Source organism: Petaurus breviceps, unplaced genomic scaffold (genome assembly GCF_028583685.1).
Source record: "Petaurus breviceps papuanus isolate PSGF00001 unplaced genomic scaffold, PetGlider_PUasm1.0 229, whole genome shotgun sequence".
NCBI classification, from domain to species: domain Eukaryota; kingdom Metazoa; phylum Chordata; class Mammalia; order Diprotodontia; family Petauridae; genus Petaurus; species Petaurus breviceps.
The window spans coordinates 29,087,121-29,114,019 of record NW_027185903.1 but is presented as its reverse complement, the minus strand read 5'-3'; the positions used below and the strand labels follow the sequence as shown (position 1 = coordinate 29,114,019).

Here is a 26,899-nt window from a genome sequence, read left to right as displayed (position 1 = left end):
GGCAGTGCAATTGGCCATTTAACTAGAAATGTTACATTAAAACTAATTTAATTTCTATGTCTCTCTTATTAAGCTCAGAAATATTAAGATAGCTGTGTGACCTTGGGCAAGTCACTTAACCCCAACTGCCTTCCAAAAAGCAAAAAAAAAAATTTTATATATATCTATATCTATCTATCTATCTATCTATCTATCTATATATATATATATATGGAACTGGGAAGTAGAATGGTCATTGATGTGTTGATATCAATATGGAAGATCTCTAGCACAGTATGCTAGGGATCTATACCTATTGAACATTTTTATTAATGATATAGATGAAACACAAGTGATTTGCTTATCAAATTTGTTGGGATTATCTGTGAATTTGGAAAGTATAAGAGAGGGAGGAAAGGGAAAAGCAATTAACATTCATGTATCACTGACTATGTGCCAGGTATTGTGTTAAGTGCTTTACAAATATTATTTCATTTGATCCTCACAGCAACTCAGGGAGGTAGGTACTATTAATACCTCCATTTTATAGTTGAGGAAAGGCTAGAGGCAGACATAGGTTTCATGAATTGTCCAGAGTCACACAGTTAGTATTGCCTAAGGTTGGATTTGAACTCAGGTCTTCCTGACTCCAGGCCCAGTGCTCCATCCACTGTGCCCCCTAGTTGCCTCTACTAAAATATTGAATAACAGATTCAAAATCCAAGAAAAACTTGAGGATCTAATTCAAGGGATTAGATTTAATATGAACTTTAATAGAGACAAATAGTCATATTTAGGTTAAAAAACATCAGGTTTACAAATACAGACTGGGGAAAGCTTGGCTAAATTGCAATTCATCTAAAAAGATGTGATTATGTTAGTGGACTGCAAGTGCAATGCAACAGATTCGTGAAGCAGTCAAAAAGGCCAATGGGACCTCAGTCTGCAAAGACAGTGTCAGCTGTGTGACCTTGGGCAAGTCACTTAACCCCAATTGCCTTCCCTTCCCCCCTCCAAAAAAAAAAAGGGAAAAAAAGGGACTGTCAAGCCTAGAGAAGTGATAGTTGCCTTGAAGTCTGACCTGGTCAAACACTATCTAGAGTATTGTGTTCAACTACAGGTACTTTTTTTTAAAGTAATGACAGTGGTGAACTGACTCTTATTTAGAGGAGGGACCTCCAGGATGGTGAAGATCATGCCATATGAGTATTGGCTGGAGAAACTGAGATTGTATATCCTAGAGAAAAAAAAAAGACTTAGAGAAGAGGATATATATGTTAGCCTTTATATATTGAATAGCTCTTTATGAGAAAGGGATTAGACTTATTCCAACAGCCAGAAGGCAAAGTGGCTAGATGGTGCAGTGAATAGAGCACCGGCCCTGCAGTCAGGAGCTCCTGAGTTCAAATCTGACCTCAGACACTTAACACAAAAAACTAGCTGTGTGACCTTGGGCAAGTCACAACCCCAATTGCCCTACCTTCCCCCCTCCAGAAAGCAAAAACAAAAAAACAAACAAAAAAAACAATTGGCAGAAGACAGAACTATGAATAATGGGAGAAAGTTACAAATGAATATGTTTAGTATCCACAGGAAAAAAACCCCAAATTTCCAAACAGAACTATATGAAAGTGGAATGGGCTGCTTCAGGAGGTGGTAAGTTCCCTTTCACTCTAAGTCTTCCTTACACAAGACTCTCTATCTCCTGACTCTGGGCATTTTCATTGGCTGTTCCCCCATGCCTGGAATTGTGTCCCTCTTCATCATTACCTCTTGGTTTCTCTGACTTCCTTCAAGTCTCAGCTAAAATCCTGGCTTCTGCAGGAAGCTTTTCCTTATCTACCTGAACTCCAGTGCCTCCCTTCTGTTGGTTATCTCCAATTTATCCTGTCTTTATCCTGCTTGCACAAAGTTGTTTGTGTTTTGTCTCCCCCTTAGACTCCTTGAGAGCAGGGATTGCTTTTTAAGTGTTTGCCTAGCACTTAGCACAGTGAGGTATATAAGGCATTTAATAAATATTTGTGGACTTGAAGCAAAGGCTGGGTGACCTCTTATATAATATGACAAAGAGGGAATTCTTATTAATTATGGGTTGGACCAGAAGGCTTTTAAAATCCCTTCTGATTCTGAAATTCTGTGAACTTTGTGCATTTGTTAAGTGCCATTCTCTGTGCTTGCGGTGGGCTCCCCTACCAGTAGCCTGATGTTGAAATTCTTCTCTTCCTTTAAGCTTCATATTGGGTCACCTCCTCCAAGGAATTTCAACAGTCCTCCCAACTCTTTCTTCAAGTGCTACAGTTTTCTCCTTTTTATGAAAACTTCACTCTTACTAGAAATAAGTTCCTGAAGTCAGGGACTGGCTTTGATTTTCAACTTCGCAGTTGAATTCCAATGCAGTTGTTGATTGATTAGCTTTAAAAGGGAAATATTAATACCTAAAGTAACTTATTTGTGTGAGGATCAAATTAGATAATAAATAGGTGCTTTATAAAACTTGAAGTGTTATGTAAATGTTAGCTCTTGTGGTTTTTATTACTATGGTTGAAGAATATACAACTTCAGGTTGGAAAACCTTCATTTTTTTCTAGAATTTTTCTAATACTTGTCTGTAATTTGTTCAGTGTTACTAATAGGTCTATATTCCAAAGAGATCAAAGAAAAAAGGAAAAGGACCTACAAGTACAAAAATATTTATATCAGCTCTTTTTTTGTGGTGGCAAAGAATTGGAAGGTGAAGAGATGCCCATTAACTGGGGAATGGCTGAACAAGTTGGGCATATGATTATGATGAGATAGTGCCCAAGCAGGATGCTTTCAGAAAAACCTGAAAAGGCATATATGAACTGATACAGAGTGAAATGAGTAGAACCAGGAGAATGTTGTACACAGTAACAGCAATATTGTACAATGACCAACTGTGAATGACTTAGCTATTCTCAGCAATATAATGATCTAAGACAATTCTGAAGGACTGAAAAATGCTATCCATCTCCAAAGAAAGAACTGATGGAGTCTGAATGCAGATGGGGCATACTTTTTTTTAACCTTTTTTTTGTTTGTGGTTCCTTTTACAACATAATTAATATGAAAATATGTTTTGCATGACTGCATAGGTATAATCTATATCAAATTGCTTGCTTTCTCAATAAGGGGAAAGAGAAGAGGAAGGGAAAGAGAGAGAGAGAATTAGGAACTCAAAATTTTAAAAAAGAATACAAAATAATTTTTGCATGTATTTGAATAAATTTTTTTAAAAAGAAAGAATGGGGGTGGGGTTTCAGGAAAGCACGGCAAATCCTATATGAACTGATACAAAGTGAAGTGAGAAAAATTGGGTGATCATTGTGCACAGTAACGGCAGTGTATGTAATGATGTAACGATGATCAGCTGTGAAAGACTTAGCTCTTCTAATCAATACAGTGATCCAGGACAATTCCAAATGACTCATGATGAAAAAAATGCTATCCACCTCCAGAGGAAACTGATAAACTCTGAGAACAAATTGAAATATAATTTTCTCACTTTTTTTGCCTCTTTTTATTTTTGCAATATGGTTAATACAGAAAACTGTTTTCCATGATTTCATATGTAATTGCTATCATATAGTTTACCTTCTCGTGGGGGAAGGAGAGAGTGGAGGGGAGGAAGAGAATTTGGAAAGAAAAAAGTGTTAAAAATAAACAAATAATGATTTTTTTTTTTTAAAACAATTGGGGTTAAGTAACTTGTTCAAGGTTACACGACCAGTTTTTTTATGTGGATGTTAAGTATCTGAGGCTGGAACCGCTGCTGGGTTCTCCTGACTCCAAGGCCGGCGCTCTTACTCACTGCGCCATCTAGCCGCCCCAATAATGATTTTTTAAAAAAGAAAAACAGTTTGATCAGTGTGAAGAGCTACTTGTTTGGAAGCTCCTTCCACTGAAGCAACTTTTCTGTAAGTTTTGGTCTTAGCTCCGAGGTTACCTGGGTGACTCAGAGGTTATATGGCCATACAGCTAGCATGTGTCAGAAGTAGGACTTAAACTCAGATCTTCTGGCTCCCAGGTTAAATCTCTCATCACTATGCCATGCTGATTATGTTTCATTTGGATACACACATAGGTACTAAATAAGTGGGTCTTGAACTTAGTTGATTTTCATAGTTTTGTGTTTTCCTTAAAGAAGTACTATGTTACTTTTAATAAAGAAGTACATAGTTGTTGTATATTCTTCGATCATAGTAATAAAAAAATAAGAGCTAACATTTATATAGCACTTTAAGAATTATAAAGCACCTATATATCATCTAATTTGATTCTCACACAAAGTTGTGACTGCAGGTATTAATATTTACATTTTATAGCTAATTAATCAACAAGCATTTATTAATCACTAGTTGTGTGCCAGGTACTGTGTTGAGTATTGGGTATACAAAGGAAAAGCAATTTTGGGCCCTGCCCTTAAGGAGCTTCGGTTCTAATAGGAGAGAAATCATATCCATAGGTATATACAAGATACATACAAAGTAGAAATGGAGTTAACTTAAGGGGGGCAGCACTAGCAGCTGGAGGAACCAAGGAAGGCCTCATGGAGGAGGTGGCAATTAATGTGAATCTTGAAGGAAGCCATGTATTCTAGGATGTGGAAGGGAGGAGTGAGAAAATTCCAGGCATGATTTCCAGACAAAGGCACAGAGATAGGTGATGGAAAACCTTTTATGAGTACTAGCAAGCTCACCAGGATGGCTGGATTGCTGATGGCATAGATGAGGAATAATGCATAAGAAAACTGAAAAGATGCATGGGAGAGGGAACCATGTTTTGAAGATCTTTAAATGCCAGATATATATTGGGAACTTATAGTTGGTCCTAGAGGTAATGAGAGACCACTGGAATTCATTGAGTAACATGGTCAGACCTGTGCTTTGGGACATCATTTAGGCAGCTGGGTGGATATTAAGCACATTTGTAGCTGTTTTCACATTGTTGTCTTCTTCTGAGTTTGCATTTTGGTCTTTCCTGCCACTGTAGTATCTTTTTATGGCCAAGTTCTTTTTTTGTTGTTTGATAATTTCCATTTATAATGGAAGATGGGTTGGAGTAGGGAAAGATGAGGCAGGGAGAACAATTGGGAGGTTGTTATATTAATCTAGGTGAGAGATGAGGATGCCAACTAGAGGCTATGTGTGTACAGATAAGGGAAGGGGACAGATGAGTACGGGAAGTGCTGTAGTGATACACTTAAGATTTGGCAATTTAGTGAATATCTGGAATGAGTGAGTTGAGGACGATCCCTAGGTTCTGAACCTTGGTAACTAGAAGGATGATGGTGCTCTTGAGAGTTTTATTGGGAAGTTATTCCAATTGGGGTAGACTGAGGTGGAAAGATGATCAGTTATGCTTTGGACTGTTGAATTCGAGATGGTTATGATGCTTAATCCATTTAGAAATGTTGGATTGGTTGTTCATGATGTGGGACTGGAGCTTAGGAGAGAGAGAAACTAGAGTTGGATATATAGATCTTTGAGTTAGAAATGGTCATTGAACCCATGGTAGCTGATGAGATCACCAAGTAAGATAATAGACAACAGAAGAAGGCATAGGATAGAGCCCTGGGGTACACCTTGATTTGGTAGGTGTGACATAGATGAAGATACAGCAAAAGAGACAAAAGAAGAGCAGTAAGACAGGTAAGAAGAGAACTGGGATTGAGCATGAAAACCCAGAGAGCAGAGAGTGTCCAGAAAGAGAAGGTGGTTAATAGCACCATGTACTACAGAGCGGTGACTTGCTCATGTTCACAATTCTAATAAGTATCAATGACAGGATTTAAACACAGGTCTTTGCTGATTCAAAATATAGAATCATTCCCCTCTCTCCCATACTGCCAGTATAAAAAAGATAGTATGGCTAATGTTATGCATGATTATGTGTGTATAATGGGTATTGTATTTGATACGTTGGGGGAGGGTTGGAAAAGGGGAGAAAATTTGGAACTGAAAAAAGGCAGCAATATTTCTGCTCTATTATTAGCTGGTAGAAACCTGAAGCAGCTAGTGGCACAGTGGATAGAATGCTAGGTCTGGAGTCAGGAAGACCTGAGTTCAAATCTAGCCTCCAACACTTACTAAGTGTTGTGACCCTGGGCAAGTTTCTATTTGCCTCAATTTCCTTAACTGTAAAATGGGGATAATGATAGAAGCTCTCTTACAGGGTTGTGAAAGTCAAACAAGTTAATATTTGTAAAAGCACTTAGCACAGTGTCTGGAACATAGTAAGTACTGTATAAATGCTTGGTCCTTCCCTCTGCCCTAAGCTGAGTAGGGATAGATGCTGTATGATGGTCACAGGCTCTTTAATGAGGAAATTTGAAATTTCAGATGTGAAGCCTCATGCTTGGCACATACATTTTCATTTGATCCTTACAGCAACCTTATGAAGTAGACAGCAAGTATTATCCCCATTTGACACTTGAAGAAACTGAAACAGAGAGATTTAGTGATATTGTAGTTCAATTAGAAGTTGATATAACATCTATTCTGGGCAGAACACATTACTAAGAGCTGAAAGAGATAAAAAATGTAGATAAGAAATGATCCCTGTCTCCATGGAGCTTACTGAACAGTAAGAAAAGATGCTAGATACAGAAATTAATATAGAACTTATAGTCTAGCGAGGATTTAGCATTTATCTAAATAAGTATAACACAAATATACACATATGTACAAATATACAAGTATAATACAAATATTACAAATACAAAAATAATGTATATGCCAAGAGATACAAGAAAATGCTCTGTGAGATAAATCTGGAAAATTCATTATTGAGTAGGAGGATGGATTGAGAAAGTTTCATAGAGGAGGCAGTATTTGAGTTGGGTTTTAATAGCCAGAATAGCATATAATTGAATTCAGCTGATGGGAGGGAGACAGTGAGAAGACAGTCCATGTATAGAGAATGACCCAGAAAAAGACACAGGTAGAAAAGTACATAGGTATGTAAGGTGCTTTGTAAACCTTAATGTGTTATATATCTATATCTATAGGTAGATATATAGATAGTCATTCTTTTTATTATAGGTGATTTGCCCAAGGCCATACAGCTACTATGTATAAATGTATAAATAATGTAAGGGGTGTATGGGGTATTCAGGGAGACTAGCACCTCTGATGTGATTCCTTGCTGAGCCCTTTTCAGAGCTGCTCATCCACCTTTGGTGTCCATCTGTTACCAATCTGTGGCTTCAAGAAGCTGCAGCATGTGTAGGGACCACACCCCAGTGAACCCTGTCTTGACAGATTGGCTAAACCAGGTTGAAGGTAGCTGACAGGCCTCAAACCCATTGGTGAGTTGCCGGAGTGTCTTCCCCAATCATGTGAAGACTCACACCCCCCCCCCCCCAGAATGGGAGAACAATTTGTTCCGTCAGCCACGAAGGAGGCTAAAGCAGGTGCTGTGGAGCTCTTAGAGCTTGGCCAAGACATCAAAGATGCCAAGGTCATACACTGCATCCTGGGCCATCACCAGTCGTCTTGACTTTTGTCTTGCCACTGGATTTTTATGACTCAGGAAGAGAAAGTGAGGCTAAGGTCTTTGTTCAACTCTGCTCACTTTAATCCAATTCATGCACGCAGTCAAGACCTCACCCATGGTGTCATTGGGCCTCTTCGAAAATGAAGGACAGACAACAACAGCAGCTAGTGGAACCCAGATTTTTTGACTCCAAGTCCTATTTTCTTTCCACTGCTTCATGCTGTCTTTATTACTCCTGTAATTTGGCAATGATATTTCATTCATAAACACACAGATAATGGTATAAGTATAAAAACATTTTATTTAAATAGGACAGAATTTTAGACAGTCATAGAACTGTAGAACTTGAAAGCTGGAAGGAACATAGGAAGTCAGCTAATTTGACCTCATTTTACAGATAAAGCAACTGAGAACCAAAAAAGTGAAGTAATTTGCTCAAGGTCCAAAGCTAATTAATGGCAGAACCAGGCTTAGCATACAGGGGCTATGAATCCTGTACCAGGGCTTTTCCCACCATATGTGCTATCTCTAGTTTTTGTAACAAAGTCCAAATTCATCAGAATATACACACACACACATACACACATGTATGTATATGTATATATGTATTTCCCAGTTACATGTTAAAACAATTTTTTTTAACATTTGTTATTTATTTATGTTTGCTTTTTGGAGGGGAGAAGGCAGGGCAATTGGGGTTAAGTGACTTGACCAAGGTCACACAATTAGTTTTTTGTGTTAAATTTCTGAGGCTGGATTTGAACTCAAGTCCTCCTGACTCCAGGGCTGGTGCTCTATTCACTGCTCCACCTAGCTGCCCCTGTTTTTTTTTTTTTAACAAATAATAGGATCATAGATCTAGAGGAAGAGAAAACAGAAGTCATCTAACCCAACCCCTTCATTTTACTACTGTGGAGACTGAGACTTAGGGAGGCTGTGACTTGTTCAAGGTCACACAGGTACTAAGTGTGAGAGTCAGGATTTGAACCCAGGTTCTTTGATTCCAAAGTTAAGTACTACTTTCTAATTTTATTGGCTTCTTACCAATTTCAGAATTTCTTTTACCTTGTATTTTTTTTTAATTGGAGATAAAGACTACTTTGTACCTTCTATTAAGGCAGTTATAATATTAGTGATCAATCATAGTTAAATTTGAGGTATCAACAGTGACAAATGTTTGTGGAATTTAATTAAATAGTTTAAATAGTCCAATGGCAAACAGTTAAAAACATGATGCGATGTAATGGTTAAGTATTGCCTGGTATTATCTTCTGTATTACATTTTTAAAATGATTAATATAAATGCACATTTCTTTCCTGAAACAGCTGGTCTATAAACAGAGTTGTCTATATACAGCTGAAGCATTTATTTTGCCTTATGTTCTTGGCTCAGAAATGCTGAACTATCATAAACTGTAATCCCACTAGAAATAAAATAGTTAGGCTTCCTCATCATTGCTTTTTTTCCCTTGACTGCTTTAATTTTTTTCTAGTTGCAATTCAGTGCTTAGAGACAGTTTTCAAGATCAGCCTAGAAGATACTCACCTTGCTGTATCACAGCCACTGACAGAAATGTTCACAAACTCCTTCTGTAAGGTAAGCTTGATAGGATCTTCTCTTCTTTTGTGACTGATTCAAGTATGATTAGAATTGAGATCATGTGCATGGCATAATTGATGAGTCAGATGTTTGGGTAACAAAGTACTCCCTGAGTGTATTAGACGGGTCCTATGGGTACCACCTAGTGCTTTTTCTCTCCCTCCCCCTTTCTCTTCTTCCTTCCTTCTTTATTTCTCTCTTCCTCCTGCCTTTCCTTCTCCTTCCCTCCCTTCCTTAATCTTTCTTTCTTTCCTTTCCTTCCTTCCTCTCTTTTTTCTTCCTTCCTTCCTCTCTTTATTCTTTCTTCCTCTCTTTTTTCTTCCTTCCTCTCTTCCTTCTTCTCTTTATTCTTCCTTCCTCTCTTTTTTCTTCCTTCCTTCCTCCCTTTCTTTCTTTCCTTCTTTCTTTCTTCTCTCTTTCCTCTTCCATCTCGCCCTTTCCCCACTGCTGCCCTTCTTCCTCTTGCCTCTCCTTTCTCCACTTCCCTTCTTCTTTTCTTCTCTCTCTTCCCTATTGACTGGGAGGGAAGCCCTACTAGGTTTCTAAGGAGCCTAGAGCACTTTAATATTATTTATGTTCCTAATTTTTGAAACAGATGACTTTTTTTTTTTAAAGCAATTGGGGTAAAGTAACTTGTTCAAGGTTACACAGCCAGTTATTTCTGGGTGTGGTGCTAAGTATCAGAGCCCGGATTCAATCCCAGGTCATCCCATCTCTGGGGCTGGTGCTCTTACTCACTGAGCCACCTGGATGCCCCTAATCAATTGGGGTTAAATAACTTGCTCAAGGTTACATGGCCAGGTGTTTCTGGGTGGGTGCTAAGTGTCTGAGCCCGGATTCGATCCCAGGTCATCCCAACTCCGGGGCCGGCGCTTTACTCACTGCGCCACCTAGCTGCCCAGATGACTTTTTCTAAAACATAGGGCACAACTACATGAAAGAATATAGATTAGTTAAAATTGGTTCCAGCTCACTTCCAGATATTTGAAGTATTAAAGTATAAATAAAATGGGGACACAAAATAGCCAGAGGGAATGATGTTCACACCACTCCTGGTGCAGGTTTCATCTCATTGATAAGAACTAACCGACAATTGGAGTAAATGTGTATAGCTTACACTGAAACCCAGGTTTCTTCACTCACAGTCCAAAGAATTTTTCATGTGAATCCTATTCTAAAACTTTTTTCATTTCCAGACTTTTTTGGAAAAATGAAAATTTCTGATGTTGGCCTTGTTCAGTACAAAAGCCTGTTCCCTATTCCAGCTCATTCTTTGACTCATTAGACCTGGACTTCTGTACCCTGGGGATGGTTTACTTATAGCTTAGGTATTGACTCCTTCCAGGTCTTGGTCTCTCCAGAGTGAGAGTAGAAAGGTACCCATTATACAATATGAATCAGGTATGGGACAGGTGTCTTCTACATACAAAAGAAATACTAAATAAAAAATATTCATAAGTATGCATTTGACTTTTGTCAAACTTAAAATAAGATTCAGTAACTTATAAGTAGTGTTGCAATCTTTGTGGAAGGTTTATACTAAAAACTCATCAGAACATGTTTTATGGGTATGGCAATGAATCACTTTATATTTCTCCTCACTTATGCACTGGCATGACAATGTCCTGTCATCCTCTTGTCAATGGTCATCTTCTCTGATAATCAAGAAATTTTCTCTACATCATCACTGACCTTCTTCTCAGACCTACAAGGTTGTCTCTGAGCTTGGGCAGACCTATCTTGGAGTAGATGTTTAGTCACATACTCAATCACTGCAGGAAATAATACAAAGTAGAAAAAAGCAATCAGGGTCCCAGGTGAGTTTATTTACCTGAGTCCCTACTCAGTTTGGAACTGTTACAGTTGGAACTGAAGACTGGCCTATCCCCTACCTGGATGTCTCAGGGTTAATGATTCCACCAACAAAATCAAAAGAAGAGAGTGAGCTGAAAGCTGTTCATAGACATAACACCTTACCCCTCTGCTACCGTGAGGTAGGGGAGGATCAGTCACTCAGTAAGCATTTATTACTTGTTTACTACATGCCAAGCACTGTGCAAAGCTGGGGAGGGGGAAGCACAAAGAAAGGCAAAAAATCCGGTCTGCTCTCCATGTGCTCACATTCTAAGAAGGTGACAAATGCAAATGATTATATACATACAAGATATATGCAATGTAAATGAAAAGCAGTCTCACAGGGAAGGGACTAGGAGTGTGGGAGGACCTAGAAAGGCCTCCAGGAGAAGGTGCTGAGCCTTGGAGGAAGCTAGGGAGCCAGGAGGTGGAGGTGAGGAGGGAGAGTATTACAAGCATGGGGGACTTCTGGGGCAACTGCAGAGAGTCAGGAAATGGAATGGAATGTGTGAGGCCAGTACAGCTGGATGGTGAAGGGCATGGAGTCAGTCAGTCAGTCAGCAAACATTTATTAAGTGCCTACTGTGTGACAAGCACTGTGCTCAGTCCTGAACATGCAAAGAAAGGTAAAAGATAGTCCCTGAACTTGTGGAGCTCTTATTCTAATGGAGGAAGCAACATGAAAATAACTACATGCAAACAGGATGTATACAGAATAAATTAGAAATAACCAACAGAAAGAAGGCATTGGAATTAAGAGAGCTTATTAGGAAAGGATTCCGGTAGAAGATGGGATTTTAGTTGGGACCTGAAGGAAGCTAGGGAAACTAGGAGTCAGTAATGAGGAGGGAAGGTATTCCAGGCATGGGGGGCAGCCACTGAAAATGCCCAGAGTCAAGAGATGGAGTATTTTATATGAGAAACAGTGAAGAGGCCAGTGTCATTGAATCTCATAGTTCATGGTGGGTATTAGGTATAAGAGGACTAGAAAAGGGGGGGGGGGTGAGGCAGCAGATTATGAAGGACTTAATCTTGGCCCAGAGTTTACTGAGTCAGACTTACTCAGTGGTCAGTCTTACTCTGTAGGAGGGTCATTTTGATAGCTGAGTGGAAAATGGACTGGAATGGGGAGAGACTCATGGCAGGCAGACCTACCAGCAGGCTATTGCAACAGTTGGGCCATGAAGTAATGAAGGTTTACACCAGAGTGGGGCAGTGTGAGAGGAGGGAAGGAGACATATTTTGAGAGATGTTATGAAAGTAAAGTTGACATATCTTGGCAACAGTTTGAATATGGGGGTAGGTGTGAAAGAGAGTGATGAGTTGAGAATATCACCTAGGTTGTGAGCCAGAGGGATTGAGAGGATGGGGATGCCCTTGCCAGTAAAAGGAATGTTTAAAAGAGGGGAGGGTTTAAGGAGAAAGATAACATAGATTTGGGAATGATCTGCATAGAAACGATAGTTGAACCAAGAAACCACTTGGAGTTTGGTATGCCATATGAAGATGCCAAAGTCTTACAGCATTGGGTTACCACATAGAAGCAGCCACAGAATTCATCATCTCTGTGTATTGGGCCTGAATCCTGGTCTACTCAACAGAAGACAGACAATGCCTCTACTTTCTCCTTTTTCTTAGCTGCTATCACCACTGATGTGGTGAAGCTCACTGAAGAATATAACTTTTCAAAAGCCCCTCCATGGCCAAGTTGCCTTTGTTCCCTGAGAATTTTTTAATAGGGATGTCATTGTAATTGCATGTCATAAAACTGTCCTGTAAGAAATGTGGCTGCCTGCTAGCTATTTATCTATTTTGTTCAACTCTTTCTTCATGGAATTTCTGTAATGAAAACAGAGTGAGTTATTTGTGTTTTCATAAATAATTCTTTAAGAGATCATAGAATAGGGAAAAGGACTTATTTGTACAAAAATATTTATAGCAGCTCGTTTTGTGGTGGCAAAGAATTGGAAATAGTGAGGATACCCATCAATTGGGGAATGACTGAACAAGTAGTAATATATGATTACGATGGAATACTATTGGGCTGTAAGAAATGACAAGGGGAACGGTTTTAGAAAAACCTGAGAAGTCTTACATGAACTGATGCAAAGTAAAAAAAAAAAAGAACCAGGAGAACATTGTACACAGTAACAGTGATATTATAAAGATCACATGTGATCAACTCTGATCAAAATAGTGATTCAGGATAGTTCCAGAGAACCTATGATGAAAAATGCTATCCTTGTCCAGAAAGAGAATTAATGAATTCTGAGTGCAAAATGAAGCATATTTTCCCACTTTCTTTATTTTTCTTTTTTTCATGTGTTTTCTTTTGCAACATGGCTAATATTAAAGCGTTTTGTATGACTTCACATGGGAGTCAAGATCATATTGCTTGCCTTCTCAAAGGGTGTAAAGGGGAGGGAGAGAATTTGGAACTCAAGTTTTAAAAAATGATTTCAAAAATGTAATTGGGAAATACTTAATGAAATAAATACAAATATGTTAAAAAGAAATAAATAACTCTAGTATTTTTATTTTAAAATTGTCATTTCATTAAGTATGTTTGTTGCTAGAGGATGATTATAAAGTCTTCAAACATATGCCAGAAATGTAAGAATTTAGAAAATGATTTATAATAGAAGAAATAGCACTTAGTTGTAAAGTAGGTCATCTTATTTTAAAGATTTTTTTTGGATTCTTCTCTTCCCTTTCTTTTAAACTGAAGCAGTGGTTAGACCTTTGGTTAGATGAAGTAAAGTTAGTTTCCAAGTCATAGGATGATCAAATTTACCCTCATCTCATGAGAGGTGGTTTTTAGATGAGTTTCCAAAGTTGAAACTACATCATTAAAATAGAACATTCCACCTTCTAGGATCTAGAAAGAGTAAGTTATAATTTAGTTTCTAATATCGGTGTATTAAAAATAAAATATTGCTAACATCTGACTTGAAGTTTAAAAAAATGCTTTTTTCATCCCCTACTTTGTCTAGGTTTGCTAGAGATTTAGAACTAAAACAACAAAATCTCTAAAAACCATGAAATGTTCAGGGCAGGGATGCAATGTTGTACCAAGCTCATTTTCATCTTGTATAGCTACAGGCAATTTTAACTGATTGCAGCTGTTGAGAGTCTCCTATTAGGTTTTCAGCAGAATTACATTATGTTGGTTTTTTAAAAAATTCCTTCGGTTTACTTGCTTGACTTAAAACAAGAACAAAAACTTAACGATTTATCTAAAAAACCCAATAGTGAGATTCAGATATTTTATTAATAATCCTTAACTTCTAGTCTGACAAGCATTTATTAAATGTCTATTTATAAGCAAGGCACTGTACTGGGGACTGGGAATATAAAAACAAAATGAAAGACAGTTCCTACCCTCAAGGGGGTTATGTGAGTCAAATATGAAATAGGTAATATTTATGGCATTTTCAAATTATACATACTGTAAGTTTAATAATATTGAGTCACATTTGATGGATTTGTTATAAGTAAGCATTACAATTATTCATAAACCATATTTTTAGATAATTATAGATTTATATACTTGAAAAGGTAAACTCAAGATAAAAATAAATATGAAACTTTGTGTATAAGCAGGTGGTGAAATACAGGCTCTTCCATGTGCCTATTGAGATACTGATTTGTATATGTTCATGATGTTTAACAAGGCAGACTGTTGAGTTCGACACAGGTATTGTTTGGACTTGGATCTAATCATAGAAAATCTGAATAAAATGGTAGGCATTGATACCATGGAATGATTTTGATAGCTGGTGGGTGACATATGATGAGAATCTTTAATCTGGCATTATTTTGGTAAAGGTTCTGTTGGATGAATCTTTGTTGGCTTACATGGAAATCACATTGATTTTTTAAAATAATGTTTCAGAATGACATTTTGCCGCTCTCAAATTCTTTGCCTGAAGATGTGGGGAAGGCAGATCAACTGAAGGATGAAGGTGAGTAATTTCTAGATAAAATTGCTTTTCTCAGAACCTCTGTTGGAACTAACAATGAAGTATTAGAAAAGGGATAAGAGGAAGAATCTTAGGATGCTTTCCTGGCTTACACCACCATGGCTGACTTATTAGCCAATCACAATTCATGCCAGAATGTCAGAGAAGAAATGTACTGGATATGGCCAGAGTTGAGACAACGCATTTCTGTGGCCAAAGCAGGCTTCAAAAATTGAATTCTCTTTGTTTTACTGTGCTTCAGGGGCTTTAAACATTCATTTTAATCAGAAATTTGATTTACAGTGAACTAAATCTCTCTACGATATGAAGAATGTGATTTTCTGGCATCAAAACATGTGCATTTAGATGAAGTAATATTTTTAAAAGTCCTTTGTGCCCACTTGAATTTTGAACCTTTGCCAGCTACCCATATTGTATATTTCTAGTCTCACCTTTGGTTATCGTGCAGTAGATATAGTGCTGGGCTTAAAGTTAGGAAGACTCATCTTCTTGAGTTCAAATCTGGCCTCAAACATTTACTAGCTAGGTGACCCTGGGCAAGTCACATAAACCTGTTTGCCTCAGTTTCCTCATCTGTAAAATGATCTGGAGAAGAAAATGGCAAACCCCTCCAGTATTTATACCAAGGAAACCCCAGATGGGATCACAAAGATCTGGACACAATGGATAGAACAACACCAACAAACAAAAAAGTCTATACGGTAAGGGATGGTTGGTGGGCAGTACAGGTTTGTCTTCTTTTAAGAAAATTAACTATAGGAAAACACAAACTTATACAACAGATAACTTGGAATTATATTATTTTGCACCTTATAGTAAAATCTATGGTAGTTTGCTAGGAATTTTCTGTGTAATGATAATTGACTTCATAATGACATGGAAGTGCTGTGAGATCTTTACAGTAAGGGTATTGGAATAGGTGACTTTATAGGTCTTTTCTAGCTCTAAGTATATGATTTAAGATGATCTCTTCATCAGATGAAGCTGCCTTTATGTTCAATAGAGTTTCGATTTTAAGTGTTTTACTATATTCTTCCTTAAAAATCAGTAATACATAGTGTCTGAGGTAAATGATTATTATTAGCCAAAATAGTTGAATAATGAGTTTTGACTTCCTGACCATGATGAATAAGAGAGGTTATCATAGCATAATTATTTGCTTTGCAGAATACAAATATAACCATAAATAATAGGTATTTATTAAGTGCTTATGATCCCATGTTGGTCCCTTAACAAAAACCTGTCTTTTAAGCACTTTTGGAGGGCAATGTTGTATGGTTTTGGAACAGTGAAGTCTCTGATGCATCAAAGCTGCAGATGATTTAAAAGAAATGGGAGAGATGTGTGGTGGGTGCAAGTAACCTAGGTTAAAAAGGATGACCCAAGCATAAGAAGAACTGAGAGATCCTACGGAAGGTTAAATTAGAAAAGCTGGTAGACAGATAAAAGAGATCCAACCAGGATGTGGATTAAGTCAGTCCTGGTAACTTACAGGAAGAGTCAAAGATGATCTTAAAGTTACAAACATGAGAGATCCTGTGAATGGTGGTCAGGTTAGGGAGAAGAGCAGACTTAGGGGAAAGATCATAAGGTCACTGGTGAATAGGGATAGGTTGGTGGGATATCTAAGGAGAGAATTCCTGAAGGTAGTTTGAAAGTGTTCTGGAACTCAAAGGAAAGGTCAGCAACTGGAGGTTGAGTTTCGGGAATCATTTGCATGGAGATGGTAGTCAAAACCATGGGAGTGAATGAAATTGCCAAGGGAGAGAGTATAGAGTGAAAAGAAAGAAAAACTAACCACAAAGAGTCAAGAAGAAAATGAGTTAGTCAAAGAAAGAAAGAGGAGAAATGATTAGAGAAAGAAGTAGAGAGCCAGGAGGGTGTGATATTTCTGAAGTCAAGGGAGAAAGCCAGAAGAGAGTGATAATCAAGCATTTCAAAAGCTTGAGAATGGTCAGGGAGGATTAGGATAGAAAAAAGGTCACTGGACTCCCAATTGGGATATGACCTTTGAGCAAGGAAAATACTTTCTATGATGACCATAGTTATACAGAAGAAAATAATTTTGAAAGATTTCAGTAAGAACCCTGATCATCACAGTGGCCAATCATGACTTTAGAATGCTGACAACAAAACATATCTCATACCTCCTAACAGAGAGGTGATGGGTTAGAGTGCAGAATGAGACATGCATCTTCAGACTTGGTTAATCTGCTGATAAATTTTGTTTGAATACACTTACTTTTTCCAAGAAAGGGAACTTTAATGGTTAGTGAGAGTGATGTAAAAAGAGGAAAAGAATATTAATGAAGCTTTCAAAAGTACACGGAAGAAAACAGAAGGAAGTGTGTGGGGGGAAGGACACCAACAGGGCAATTTGTCACTGCCTTGTGAAATTGAATTATGCTTAAAATACTACATCTCACAGAAGTTGAAAGGTTCACATAAAATCTTGTTTGTGTTGTGACATTTTTTTCTGTTGCTAAGTTCATAAGAAAAAAGATTAAGTTTTTAAAAAGATGGCCTTCAGATGACAGCTGCAGTACAATGACTTATTCAGCAAGCTTAACTATGAAAGGAAACCAGAGAGACTGGACAATAGCTGAATGGAATAGAAGGGAAAGGGGATAGAATTTATTTTTTAAAGATTGATAGGGAAAAACCAAGTGGATGAAGAATGGCTATTGTTAATGCTGTCATATATAGATGAATGGTCAGCCCATCAGTTTGGTCTATTAGTACATAGATTGCTTAAAGACAATAAACTGGCCCCAGAATTGAACTGAAAGGAGAAAGGGATAAGATTGTCTTTGAGAAATTGCATGGTGCTCTTACTCACCTCAAACTACTTCCTGAAAAAAAAAAGACATCTTTTTTTGTTTGTTTTGATTTTTTTTTTTTTGGAGGGGGAAAGGCAGGGCAATTGGGGTTGAATAACTTGCCCAAGGTCACATGGCTAGTAAGTGTTAAGTGTCAGAGTCTGGATTTGAACTCAGGTCCTCCTGACTCCAGGGCCAGTGCTCTATTCACTGTGCCACCTAGCAACCCCCCCCCCCGTTTTAAAAATCAGTATTCTCCTAGAGGAGTTAAATGTTTGCAAGTAATGCAATACAAAGAAGAATTAAAACGTCTTGTCACTTAAAAGATAAAGCATATACTGAATGTGAGGAGGGTGCATATTACCAACAAACTGTTGTGTGGGAGAAGCATCATAAAAAACATAATCAGAAAAATGTATTAGTGGAAAAGGAAGGCAGGCCAGTCATGTGTGAGTGATAAGTGATAGGTGGCTTTGATGCTCCATTAGTGTCAATACAATATTAAGAGGTTTTAGAGGATAGTACTGGACAAGTTGGATGGACCTCCCTGGGGAATACTTATAGGAATTCATGGACAATAATGATATAGAAAGAGAAGTTGTGAATGGGTCCCATTATGGCTACATGGATTAACTACATTAAAGTATCAAAGAGACAGGTATTTGATAGGTTGGAAGGTGGGAGAAGCTCCTTTGGAAAGGAAGAGTCTGATGATTCATGAGAGAAGCAGAAAATGCTGTTAAAAAGTACACCTGAAGGAGGCAATAAAGGAAGGAATCAAAGCACAGATAGTGGGATAGCTTTAGTACAGGGGTTCATGAAATTAAAAAAAATTTTTTGATGACTTATTTCAATATAATTGAATATTTTATGCAGCTGAAAGCATGATTCTAAGAAGAGGTCCATAGACTTCACTAATCTGCCAAAGGGATCAATGACACATCAAATTGGCTAAAGATCCCTGCCATAATATGTAGTAGGAATAGTTTTTCTTTTTTAACCAAAAGAAAGGAGGAAGAGTGAAGGAACGATACTAAGAAGCTTTGAGGAAATGAGGATGAGAAGCTAAGGGAGTTGATATCAGATGGCCTTATCTTTCTTGGAGTAGTTGAAAATTATAAACCACTTATTTGTTTAATGTTGGGTATAACTGAATGTGAGAGCAGAGTATACAAGGTTGGAAACAAGTTTCTGTGTCTAATAAGATAAGGACTCCTTAAGAATAGAGGAGAAACTGGGTGGCGCAATGAATAGTGCTGGACCTGGAGTCAGGAAGACCTGAGTTTAAATCTGACCTCAGACGCCTACTTAGCTATGTGACACCAGGCAAGTCAAACATTGTTTGCCTTAATTTCCTCATCTGTAAAATGAGCTGGAGAAAGAAATGGCAAACCATTCTAATATCTTTGCCAAGAAAACCCCAAATGGAGTCACGAAGGGTTGGACATGACTGAAACAACTGAACGACAACTTGTTGAGTAGCTACAAGGGACGAGGTAATGTCACGTAACCTGAATTTTTTTCCTGAATGAAGGCAACTTGGTTTTGTGATTTGTGGCCAGCAATGCCCAGGAGCCACAGAGCAGGAGTTGGAGAACCCAGTTGTGACTGGTTTTCCAAGGATGAGGATTTGATGGTTGAGAATATCAGAAGGACCGAGCAAAGGATTCAGATCATAATCGCTGGTGAGCCAAAAATATTCATGAGTTGAGGCTGGATTTGGGGACAAGTGAACACAGAGATATGCTAGGAGAATCTGAAAGAATTAAAGAGCTTTTTTCTCTCTTCCTCACTTCCTATAGCCATTGCCAAATCATGTCAATTCTGCCTCTCCAATATCACTCTTATCTGTCCTATTCTACTTCTTCACACTGCTAATACTCTAATTCAAGCCCTTATCACCTGTCACCTGGACCATCAGTCTCCTAACTTGAGCTGCCACATTTCTTCCACATCCATAATTCAAAGAGCAAAAATAATCTTTCTATTATATAGGTATAATCATTTTACTCACTTGCTCAAAAAACTTGTCATTCCTTATTGTCTGGAGAATAAAATACAAATTAATTCCCCAGGTATTTAAGACCTTCCATAGTCTGATTCCAGCTTTTCCTAGCTTTATTTCTCATGACTGCCAATGACTGTGTTACAAACCATCTGGTTGACTGACTGTTCTAAAATTGTGATGCCATCTTCTGTTTCTGGGCATTCACAAAACTTTCCTTCCATCCCTGGAATGCATTTTCTTAGACCTCTTCCCTATCAGGATCCTTCTCTCTCTTTGTAAAAATTAAACCATGTTTTTTTTTTTCAATGAATAGCAAAGTATATTTTCTCTTCCCACCTTCCCCTCATTAGAGAAAGAAAAACAAAGTATAATAATTATGCATAATAAAGCAAAATAAATTCCTGTACTGACTGTGTCCCCCCACATATATGTATATATACACACATATGTATATACAGTCTATACTCTGAGTCCATCATTTCTCTGTCAGGAGGTGGGCAACATGTTTCTTCACAGGTCTAGAGTCCTATTCTTTTAGGATTTGGTTCAATTGCCAGCTCCTATGTGAAGCTATCCCTGATCCTTCTAGCTAAAAGCTCTCCAGATCCCTCTTCAGTGCAGAAGCTGAGTAATTTTTAACATTCGTATTCTATACAATGCCTTGCTTATAGTAGGTGCTTACTAAATGTTTGTTTGAATCAAATTGAATGTAGAAATTCCTGATTATGGTATCAGGCTGTGAACTGAAGACTAAAAATCTGTGATCTAAATGATGGGGGGAAATAGGAGAATAAGATCAGTGGACAGCAACAACAAGGATAGGGAGAGGGTGGTAGTGGATTGTATGGACCCATTAAAGTGCTGGAGATAGAAATAAAAAAGTAAGACAGATTTCTCCTTCTCAAAGATCTTACTTAATAGTGGGAGTTTAATAGACATTTCAGCTGCTAGACTGGTTCTTGGACATATCTGATTTGTACTGAAATCCTCCCCTGTTTAGCAGGACCTGATTGCTGGCATTAACTTTGAGAATACAGGGGTGACCTTCATATCTACATGAGGCATTAGAGTAAACTTTAGTTTTGGATTAAAAAAAATAATGATTTGTATGCAGTGTTTCACATCCATAATCCTCTGCCTCTGCAGAAGATTGGTTTCACATAATATTGGTTAGCTTTTCTGAACTTTTTTTTTTAATCTCGTTTATTTTTTGCCGTAAAGTATGACTCAGGGAGAGGAGAGAAAGCAGACACACAATGGAAAATGTAGGTAGTTTAAAACCAAAAAGAACAATTAAAAATCATTTTTGAAAGCAACAAATTAAGCTGCTGCTTTTCAGGACTCTATTATGTATAAAGTGAGATATATTGATAGAAAGGAGCCAAGGTCCTCCACAGGGGATATATCTCTGGGCCTCAGTTTCTTTATAAAAGTGTTCTGTAAGGGCTCTTTTTGCTCTAAGCTTTGATGATTCTATAATTTTTTGCCCAAGACTCTCATGGGATGGGGTAGGGGGGCTGGAATGGGAGTGAAGAGGAGATTGTGCTGGTTGAGTGGGAGCAGAAAGTTCTTTCTCTGCCACCTATGCATAGAGCTGGTTCTTTTGTGGTGTTGAGGAGCTGTTCTCTGAGAAGTACTGAGGAGATTCCCTGAGAAGCTCTGTAACAAATACTCCTCTATCCCTTTCTGGCAGGTATTCAAGTAGAAGTTAAAGATCACTTGGCCCATTTAAAAAAGAGTAGAGAAGATGCCTGATGTTTCAGCCAAGGTACCTATTGTGGGGAAACAGATCCTAATGTCCTAAGCTGTGAATGAGAACCAACAGATTCCCTGTGGTAGGCAGAGTACTTATTTAGGGAACATGTTGTATGTTAAAAAACAAACCACTTTCAGGCCTACCTCAGCCTCCTTTTCAATTTATACTGTGGAAAAAAAGGTAATTTGGTGCAGAAAATCACATGGTCAGCAGTGGCAGAATTGCTTTTCTTACATATGGACTGTTTCCCTTGGAGCCTGGGGTATGTTTCTTCTATTCCCCCAGCCTTGGTCCCAAGTGCTGATTCATGGAAAACATTCAGCAATTCCCTGTGAGAGATTTTCATCCATTTTCTGCTCATCTTTTAAGGTTAGTCTTAAAGGCATATGCTAACCACTTTTAGGGCAGCTATGTGTTACAGTGGATAGAGTACTGGGCCTGATGTCAGGAACACTCATCTTCATGTGTTCATATCCAATCTCAGACGCTCAATTAGCTGTGTGACCCTGGGCAAGTCACTTAACTCTGTCTAAATTTCTTCATCTGTAAAATGAGCTGGAAAAGGAAATGACAAACCATTCTGGTATCTTTGTCAAGAAAACTCCAAATTGGGTCACAATGAGTCACACATGGCTGAAAATGACTGAACAACCACTTTTAAGAACCAGGGTACAAAGCACAAGTGTTTGTTTCTAACAAATATGTTGGTTTCTATACTTTCCAAAATGATTTGTCCTAAAACTTGCTGACAACAGGGTACTCTAATAGCTCTGGAGAGAGTGATTCTGATAAAGCACAAGCAAGGCAAAAAAAAAAAAAAGCACAAGCAAGAGGAAATAAAAAAAACTCTTTGATTTAAAATACTGAATGAGAGACTTGGCTTTTAGTTTGTCCAGGTGTAAATATTCATAGAGTTAGTCCCTAATAGCTACCAGAGAAGCTGGCTTTGACCTTCACTATAACACAGTTGCTTAAGGGTATAGAGGACTATATTGTCTCACTTTGTTTATTGTTTCATTTTTTCCCTTAGCACTTAAGTTTTATTTATTTTTTCCCTTAAAAATCATTATTTGTTCATTTTAACATTTTTTCTTTTCAAATTTTGAGTTCTAAATTCTCTCCCTCTTTCCTATCCCCTCCCCCACCTACTGAGAAGACAAGCAATATGATATCAATTATACATGTGAAATTATGCAAGACATACTTCCATATTAACAATATTGTAAAAAAAAAAGTGAGAAAATTGCACTTCAATTTGCATTCAGAACTCATCAGTTCTCTCTTTGGAGGTAGATAACATTTTTTCATCATGTATCCTTTGGAAAAATCTTTCAAAGTTGATCATGTACATAATGGTCTCACAATTCTTCTCACTTCACTTTGCATCTGTTCATATAGATCTTGCCATGTTTTTCTGAAACCATATCCCTCATCATTTCTTATAGCCCAATAGTACTCCACTACAATCATATGTAACAACTTATTCAGCCTTTCCCTAATTGATAAGCATCCCCTTTGTTCTTTGCCACTGCAAAAAGAGCAGCTATATAGATATATTTGTACATATAGGTCTTTTAACTTTTTCTTTTATCTCTTTGTGGTACAGATCTAGTAGTGTTATTGGTCGGTCAAAGGGTATGCATAGTTCTGTCACCCTTTGGGCATTTCAAATTGTTCTCCAGAATGACTGGACCAGTTCAGTACTCCACCAGCAGTTTGTTAGTGTATATATTTTTTCTTATCCCCTCCAGCATTTGTCATTTTTTATAGGTCTGAGGTGGTACCTTAGAGTTGTTTTAATTTGTATTTCTCTAATCAATAATGATTTAAAGCATTTTTATATCACTATGGGGATAGCTTTGATTTCTTCTTCTGAAAACTTTGTTCATATCCTTTGACAATTTATCAATTGGGGAATGGATCTTATTTTTATAAATTTGACTCAGTTCTACACTCAGTATATGTTTGAGAAATGAGGTCTTTATCAGAGAAACTTTCTGTAAAAAAATTTTTTTTATATTACTTCATTGATTATGGTACATTTTACCAAAATGTAGTTTCCCTGCTTAATTCTTTTAATTAGGTCTTTTTTTTTTGCTTTTTTTTGTCTGAGATCATGATTGCTTCCCCTCCCTTTTTTTGTTTCTGCTGAAGAGTCATAGATTCTGCACCAGCCCTTTATTTTAACTGTGTGTCTTTCTATTTCAAGTGTCTCTTGTAAACAACATATTTTTGGATTCTGGTTTCTAATTCAATCTATCTGCTTCTCTCCCTCCTTCCCTCTTTCTCTCTCCTCCCACCATCCCTCCTCAGAAGTCTGTTTTGCTTCTGATTGTACTTCATTACTTTGTGCTTCATTACATCATACTCCTTTAATCCACCCTCCTCATTATCACCCCCCATCCCCTATTTTCCTTTTGAGTAAGTTAAATTTTTATAAACAACTGAGTGAATATGTGTATTCTTCCCACTTTGAACCAATTCCAGTGAGAGTGAGGTTCAAACATTGTTTACCATCCCCTCCCATTTTCTTCCCCACTATAAAAGCTCTTCCTTGCATGTCTCTTTAAATGAGAAAAATTTCCCCATTCTATCTTTCTCCATCTTTCTCACTCCTTCATTTTTTTGGAGATCATTCTAACATAATTGACTCATACCCATGCCCTCTATGTAAATTCATTTTTACTGTTGTAATAATGATAAAATTCTTAGGAGTTACATGTATCATCCTCCCATATAGTAATGTCAACACTTTAACTTTATGAGTACCTTATAATTGCTCTTTCATGTTTAATTTTTTATGTTTCTCTTGAGTCTTCTGTTTGAATGTAACTTTTTCTATTCAGCTCTGGTCATTTCATCAGGAATGTTTGTATATTCTCTATTTCATTAAATATCCATTTTTCCCCACTGAGAGATTACATTCAGTTTTTCAGGGTAGGTGATTCTTCATTGTAATCCTAGCTCTTTTGCCTTTGAGAATATCATGGTCCAAACTTGACACTCCTTTAATGTGGGAGCCACTGAATCTTGTGTGATCCTGATTGTGTTGCTGTTTCAGTCATGTCTGACTCTTCATGACCCAGTTTGGGGTTTTCTTGGCAAGGACATGGAGTGGTTAGCCATTTAGTTCTCCACCTCATTTTTAGAAATGAGGAAACTGAGGCAAAGTTAAATGACTTGCCCAGGATTACCCAGCTAGTAAGTGTCTGAGGCCAGATTTGAATTTAGGAAGATGAATCTTCCTGAATCCAGGTCTAGCACTCTATTCACTGCATAACCTAGCTGCTTGGATCCTGATTTTGTTTCCATGATATTTGAATTGTTTCTTTCTGACTGCTTGAAGTATTTTGTTTTTTATCTGAGAGCTCTAGAATTTAGCTAAATATTCCTGGGAGTTTTTATTTTGAAATCTTTTTCAGGAGGTGATTGTTATAGTCTTTTAATTTCTATTTTGCCCTCTGAATCTAAGATATTAGAGCAATTTTCTATGATAATTTCTTTAAATATGTCTAGGCTCTTTCTTTGACCATGGCTTTCAGGTAGTCCAGTAATTCTTAAGTTATTTCTCCTCAATCTATTTTCCAAGTCAGTTGCTTTTCTGATGAAATATTTCACATTTGTTTCTATTTTTTCGTTCTTTTGTCTTTGGTTTATTGTTTCTTGTTATCTCATGGAGTCATTAGATTGCACTTGCCCAATTCTAATTTTTAAAGAATTGTTTTCTCCAGTGAGCTTTTGTATGTCTTTTTTTCATTTGGTCAGTTGTGATTTTAAAGGAGTTCTTTTCCTCTGTGAATTTTTGTAACTTTAAGTCCTTTCTGTTTTTAAGTACTCTTTTCTTCAGTACTCTTTTTGTGCCTCTTTTACCAAGCCATTAATTTTCTTTTCATATTTTTTTTTTTTTTGCTCATCACTTCTTGACTTTGAACTTTATGTTAAAATTGGACTTCGCTCACCTGGGTGTAGCAAAGCACTATTACAAGCTTCGTACTTTTTTGTGCTGCTGTTTTCAGAGCTAGTTCTGGGGGTGTCTGCAAGTTTTTGGTGTTTGCGAGGTGGGATAATGCAGGGAGAGGTGTGGTTTTTGCTCTCCTAGTCTGTGCTCAGGTCTTTACCAAGGAAGGAAGGGCCTTTATTTGCAGCTACATGCACAATCACTCCTCTTGCTCTTGGAACTATAATCAGGGCTCCTGCCCCCTTGTGACTTACTACCAGCGTGCCTCTCCATCCTGGAAATGAACTGTGATTCAAAACTGTAGCCGGTTAGCACCACTTGTACCCAGCATCAGCAAAAGCTCCCCTGTAATCTCTTTCTGATTATTTGTCTGGCTGCCTTAACATCTCTGGTCTGAGAGCATCTGAAGCTCCTGCTGCTGTGGTCCCTGTCACGGCTGCCTCAGAGTATGTGGGCTCTAGACAGACTTCCACCCTACCTTCACCATGGTGTTACAGATTTCTCCCGCCTACCTCTTAAGTTTCTTCAGGACAGAAAAATGTCTTACCACAACTTTTTGTTGGCTCTGCTGTTCCAAAATTTGATTTCTATTGTTTCATTTTTTAAATAATAATAAATTATAATAAATAAAAATAAATGATAAAGCAAAATTCAGCCTTTAAGATTCTCCTCCAACAAAGTATCTCTTGTGTATGTTTTAAGTCCATGTTCTGAAGGTTCTCATAAGTTGGAATGATGATTGGAACACATTTTATTGTTGACATTATTGATCTCACCCACCTCTATGATATTTAATAGCATTTCCAAACATCAAACACAAGCCTGGTCGTGTTTCAGAGTGACTCTGGAAAGTTTATTTAACCTTGCTGAGTCTCGGTTTCATCATTTGTAAAACAGTGATGGTAATATCCACCCTGACAAGCTCACAGGGTTGTGTCAAAATCATCTGCAAAAATATATATGAAAGGGCGGGTAGGTGGTGCAGTGAATAGAGTACCGGTCCTGGAGTCAGGAGTCCCTGAGTTCAAATCTGGCATCAGACACTTAACACAAAAACTAGCCATGTGACCTTGGGCAAGTCACTTAACCCCAATTGCCCTCCAAAAAAAAAAGCAAAAAAATTTATGTGAAGACACTTTGGAGATAGCTATGTTGCTAAGGTTTAATGTTCTTTTGAAAAGCAGTTAGTAAAAACTTAAAGTGCTTTTTATATATGTGATATTATGTGACAAGGTATGTAGTATGACAAAAAGAGTATTGAACTTGAAGGGGGGATACCTGGGTCCAGAATCTGGCTTTGTGACCATTGGGAAGATCATCTGATCTCTCAGAACCTCTGCTTCCTTAGTTATAAAATGAGAAAAAGCATACATACCTTATGGGGTCAATATGAGTAAAGCATTTTATAATGCTTGGGGTCTGTAAAC

General features: G+C 37.6%; 1 protein-coding gene across 5 annotated transcripts in view; it reads left to right on the top strand.

The window, feature by feature from the left end:
- SGTB (small glutamine rich tetratricopeptide repeat co-chaperone beta) overlaps positions 1–26,899 on the top strand; it is an 84,016-nt gene that overhangs the window by 10,710 nt on the left and 46,407 nt on the right. For all 5 annotated transcript variants that reach the window (XM_069096423.1, XM_069096424.1, XM_069096421.1 and 2 more), the window contains 2 exons: positions 8,988–9,091; positions 14,844–14,913. In XM_069096423.1, coding sequence (XP_068952524.1) covers positions 8,988–9,091; positions 14,844–14,913 — 174 coding nt within the window. The remainder of the gene's footprint in view (positions 1–8,987; positions 9,092–14,843; positions 14,914–26,899) is intronic.